The 5607-nt window shown below is 34.0% G+C and overlaps 1 protein-coding gene across 1 annotated transcript; it reads left to right on the plus strand.

The window, feature by feature from the left end:
• Window positions 1–87: 87 nt before the first annotated feature.
• LOC106878314 (protein Wnt-6) lies at window positions 88–5542 on the plus strand. Its single transcript, XM_014927503.2, has 3 exons — window positions 88–227; window positions 1798–2072; window positions 4279–5542. Exons 1-3 carry the CDS (start codon window positions 101–103, stop codon window positions 4738–4740), a joined length of 864 nt encoding a protein of 287 aa, XP_014782989.1. The 5' UTR covers window positions 88–100; the 3' UTR covers window positions 4741–5542.
• The last annotated feature ends 65 nt before the right edge of the window (window positions 5543–5607 follow it).

Raw genomic sequence — 5607 nt, forward strand, 5'->3', positions numbered from 1 at the left:
ACACACACACACACACACACACACACACACACACACACACACACACACACACACACACATATGATTTTGAATGTGTGAAACTTTTTTTATGTCATTGTAAATGATATTACTTTCGATGTATGTTTATTCATTGATTGTTATCTTAATCTTGCAAAATTCCCAAGTGGAAAATCATGAATGTTTTTCACACACATTTAAATACCAAAATCTTTCTGTTATTTCTCACAGTAAGTAACCAATTCCTTCTCCATTTAATTTGGTGAGATCTTACCAAATTGATTTATATTTAATGCTAATATATTATTCTTTGGGTAAATATCTACATTTTTCTCACATCATTTCTTTTTGTGTAATATTTTAACTCAATTCTCCCTTTTTATTTGAGTTATTTCTATCGGCTGTATGACAGAGAGTACTGAAAATGTAATCTACGGGAATAGTCTTGGCTAGGCTACTTAAAGAATATGTACGAAGTGTCATATCCCATTTTCTGAAGCAGTCTACAACACCTGCTTACTTGAAAGATATAACATGAACTAGACATCAACAAACGTAAAGTAGAAATAACGGAAGAACACAACAAACGCTGATCCAATGCTTCAAAGGCTTTCGTGTTGACGCGTTCATCTAGAATGTTTACATCAGTAAAAACACTGTACCTAGAAACACCAAAACCAGAAATAGTTTGCTTTTTGTTGAACTTTTGGTGGGAGATAAAATCGTCTCTGTTCTCTTTTCTTTTTTTTTTTCTTTCAAATCATTGATTATTTTTGTAAAAGAATATCGTATATTGTGGTAATGATTGTTATTGTTGTGATGAAAAAGGCGCATCTTTCTGTTATTCAATAAATTCATTCATAAATTCTGTCTAAACACTTTTTAACACATGTTTTCGAAATGCTATATTGATAAAAATAGAAATAATCCGAGAATGAAGCTAATCTTGCAAATAAAATATATTTATTACTTCTTTTCAAAGTTGGTAATAATGTTACTTGTAAATAATATAATCGATAGTTAATTTATTACATGTACAAACAATACTTAAAACATGTCTTATTGATTAAAACAAAGATAACCTAATTAAGACAAATATTTCTTTATGTTTCTCCAATGACCAAATTGAACTACGAATAATTTCTAATTAATATTGTTAAGCTATTCATTTTAATCTATTTTTTATGAACTTTATTAATGTTCTCTCACCTACCCTTCGCATGTTTATTATACACCCTTCGTTCTTATTTCTCGCCCACTATTGTATTTCACTTTGTCAGTTCCAGCGGTCTTTACATGTTTCATGTCTCATTAATTGTCTTTTTTCTCATCTTTCTTTTTTCCTCGTGCCACGTGTTCTCAACTATTATTTTTCTACACTCCCCCCACTTCTTTTACTTCTTATCATGATACGTTGGATTTCTTAGTTTTGTCTTCGTCAATCTGTATTTCGTTTATCTGTCTATTGGCCTTCCACTGTTGTCTCCTTGCCAGCTGCATGATTCTTTCTCTTTACGCTGTTTAGCTTTTTCCCCCTTTCGTTACAAAACTCTTTTTCCCTACTCAATAATGTCCCTCGAGTCCTGTTTATTTCGGTGTCGCAATTACAATATCTATACTCACTCTATTTTTCACCCTTTCTTCACTCGCTCTATTCCAAAATTACCCCACTTTGGAGTATACTGCCATGTCGCCTTTGTTACTTCCTTTCTTTTAGCATTGTTCCCTGAAAATTTAATTTTGTTTTCCAGCCAAACGATAACTTCTTACTCTTTTTAATGAGTTGTTTTGCTCTTCCAGATTTGCGAGAAACTGCTTTCGTATACGCCATAACTGCAGCCGGTGTAACTTATTCTGTAACCCAAGCGTGCAGTGAAGGAGCACTTCTTCAATGTACATGTGACCGAAATAATATTAGAGATAAATCAACAGACGGTAAATGGGCGTGGGGAGGATGTGGGGATGATGTAAATTTTGGGTACCTAAAGTCGAAGGAATTTATGGACGCGAAGAAAAAGAAGCGGTGTGATATAACTACAAAAATTCGTATGCACAATAACGAAGCTGGTAGACTAGTAAGTATATACGAAACATTTTTGCTATTTATCATCATATTTTAACTCTTCCATCTAAATGTGTTGCTTTTGAATAATAAAATAAGGAACATTATAATATAACAAATGCCAAGATTGCTTGATGCTGTTTCAGTGGCAGAGCGCCACTTTCGCCCAGTCACAATTGATAAAAATTCTCATCTTTCAATTAGACACAATATGTTATGAAAATTTAAATTACTTGGGTGGGCTGAAAAGTTCATAATCTGACTATGAAGGAGTGGTCCAAGAGTTGTGAAATCTTGCACGCATGAATTTCAACTCTTCTTCTTAATAACAGTCATTGTTTCTTTCCAGGTGAACCAACATCTAAATATTTAAAGAACACTTCAGAAACAACTAGCAGCGACTTCTCTTGAAAATGGACAAAATTAGGCATCATAACTTTATCAAGTACCTGCAGATAAAAGGGTTTAGCCCCAAGGACATTCATGCGGACATGGTTCCTCCATTAGGAGATAATGCTCCAACTTTGTCAACAGTACAAATGTGTACAGCTGAATTTAAGGGGGGCAGAGCCAGCCTTGAAGATGATCTAAGGTCTGAACGTCCTGCAACTGCCACCACCGAGGAAAACATTGATCGTGTTCAATACATGGTGATGGACGACAGGCTATTGAATACGTATCAAATGTTCAATGGTATTGGAGATTCCATGAAAAAGTTGAAAATATTCTGTACAATGAACTTGGCACGGCGGAGGTTTCTACTCGATGGGTGCCACATCTTTTGACACCTGATCAAAAGCACACCAGGTTGATCACATGACAGGAAAATCTGACATTATTTCAGGCAAACCCAACTGGTTTCCTTGAACGTCACCTTAGTCAGAATGAGTGTTGGGTTCATCACTTTGAGCCAGAGACAAAGGGACAATCTATGCAATGGTAATACCTCTCCTAACGTGCTCCAAAGTAGGCCAATATTATTTCATATGCAAGGAAAGTGATGGCCCCAGTTTGTTTTTGGATGCAAAAGGTATTGTGTTTATTGACTATCTTCAAAAGGGCTATTCTATCGGTGGAGAGTACTATGCCAACTTGCTGAGGCAGTTACAAAGGGTTATCAAGACCAAACGCCCAGGAAAACTGACGAAAGGAGTATTGTTTCATGGGGGAAATGCTCTAGCACATCACACAAGTCCTCGGTTTCAATGGCTGTTGTGTGTTATTGTGGTTTTGAACTGGTTGATCATTCTCCCTATTGTCTTGGTTTGGCCCCATCTAGCTATCATCTGTTCTCCAACATGAAAAAGCACTTGATTGGGAGCAGATATCGCAGTGATGATGACATTAAATCTACTGTTGATGACATTTTTTGACCAGCAGGATGAAGAAGCTGAAAGCTTCTTAATCAATGGAATCTAAGCACTGCAACACCAATGGGGGACTATGTTGCGAAATGAACCTCATCTGGTCAGATTCCATGATAGTATCTTGGTCAGCTTATGAACTTTTTAGCCGTCACTCATAAAGCTTAATATAAGCACTAAATTTAAATAAAATTCAGTTCAAATAACCTGGAAGTTTATGTAGTTTTGAACTAATAAACCTTCTTTTATCATCAACTGTATTTTTTATATAGATGTATAAAAGTCAAGTTAAAATGTTCGTTAAGTTTTACTATTTTCACCAGAATTAAGTTGGTTTTACTGAGAGTTATTTACAGTAAATTAATGAAGTGTCACGTTAAAAATAAAGAATTCTGATTAACTAATAATTCATGCAATATACGTGTTCCAAAATTTCTAACGTATTCCAAAATTTCCATTTTGTATGTCTAAACTGATTGGTTGAAGTGGAAACGGGTCATTTGATTTGAAGCGACAGAAGTCCAATACCTCTCTTGTTGTTAGTGTGCAGTGCAAATATGGCTTTTATGATGTCTTGGTTAAGGAAAAAAATTAGTATGTGTAAACAGTTCCAGCTTAACGTATAACTGCTACGTCTGTAATTGTCATCTATGATTTAAAAAACACAAGGCTAATTAAAACTTTGCGAACCGGTTTCAGTTCGCCTTTCATCGTTTTTACTTATACATATTGTAAAAAAAAAAAACAGGAAAAAGTATTTGCAAAATCCTTAAAATCTTTTCAAACATAGTTGTTAATAAATAAAAACTAAATTTTCACATCCTTAAAATAATTTACAATTTTCCTATATTGTAGGCTGTGAAGAACCATATGAGGAGAGTCTGCAAGTGTCACGGACTGTCTGGATCTTGCACATTACAAACGTGTTGGCAGAAGATGCCATTGTTCAGGCATGTTGGAAATCGATTAAAAGAAAAATTTAAAGGCGCTTCCAAAGTGATAATTTCAAATGATGGACAGCACGTAATCCCCGAAGGAGACACCATAAAGAAACCAAGTGCTACAGATCTTATTTATTCTGAAAATTCGCCTGATTTTTGTAGACCGAGTCGAAAGGCTGGTTCTTTGGGAACCAAAGGTCGCACATGTGACTTGTACTCCAAAGATGTCGGAGGTTGTGACCTTTTGTGTTGTAAGCGCGGTTACAAAAGAGGTTACCAAGTAGTAACTGAAAACTGTAAATGTAGATTTATTTGGTGCTGTGATGTTGTGTGCCAGAGATGTGTTAATAATAAGACAATTTACACTTGTTTATGACATCGTTCACTGAGCCTATCAGTGAAACAGGAGTCAAAACTACGGAGGAGTAACGTCACATGACTCATTGATGCGCTATTAAGAAGATATATTAAAAGATTTAGAACATTTAATCGAATCAATTGAAAAATAGAGTTATTTTTCTAACATTTATTTCAGAAAATATCCTAAATTGAAGCATAAACTGAATTGCATTCGGCATCTATTTTCAATCGAAAATTAATAGGAAGCTAAAGATGAGGTTGTTATAGTTATTCTTGTCACTTATTTAAAATGAGTAATTGAACATATCAAACACAATACATATTAATTTCATTGCTTGTATAAAGGAAAAAAACCCGATTGACTATAAAAATACCAACAAAAGAAAACTGAAAACGTTTTTTAGATGTAGACAGACAGAAGACTGGCTGTGATGATGGTTTCTCTCGAAATCACAAAGATAATGCGAAAGTGTCATCGAAACTTACTGTTTCGTCTTATCTCGTATACACACACACACACATACACACATGCGCGCATACACACACGCGCACATACACACAGACGCACACACACACACATATATAAAACATTTGTATATTATAATTTGGGGACTAAATGTAAAGACACTTAAAGACGTAATTGTAAATGATGAGGAGGTTTATATCGACAAAACATTTATACCAAGATGAGACAGACACTTATATATATAAAAAAAAATCAATTGAAACTATAATATGCAAAATCTCCAAGTATTTTAATGCTGTCATAGTCTTTAAAATTGTAAATTCAAATTGTTCTTTTTTTTATATACGTTCTTTTAAATATTTTTGATATACATGTATATATATATATATATATATATATATATATATATATATATAT

The sequence above is a fragment of the Octopus bimaculoides genome, chromosome 23, assembly GCF_001194135.2.
Source record: "Octopus bimaculoides isolate UCB-OBI-ISO-001 chromosome 23, ASM119413v2, whole genome shotgun sequence".
NCBI classification, from domain to species: domain Eukaryota; kingdom Metazoa; phylum Mollusca; class Cephalopoda; order Octopoda; family Octopodidae; genus Octopus; species Octopus bimaculoides.

What these genes read in the sequence shown, in the direction of transcription:
- LOC106878314 (XM_014927503.2), top strand. Translation starts at nt 101, where the DNA reads ATGATATTACTTTCGATGTATGTTTATTCATTGATTGTTATCTTAATC. An exon ending in TCTTTCTGTTATTTCTCACA is followed by an intron (nt 228 to 1,797) that starts GTAAGTAACCAA and finishes TTGCTCTTCCAG; the next exon opens with ATTTGCGAGAAACTGCTTTC. An exon ending in ATAACGAAGCTGGTAGACTA is followed by an intron (nt 2,073 to 4,278) that starts GTAAGTATATAC and finishes CCTATATTGTAG; the next exon opens with GCTGTGAAGAACCATATGAG.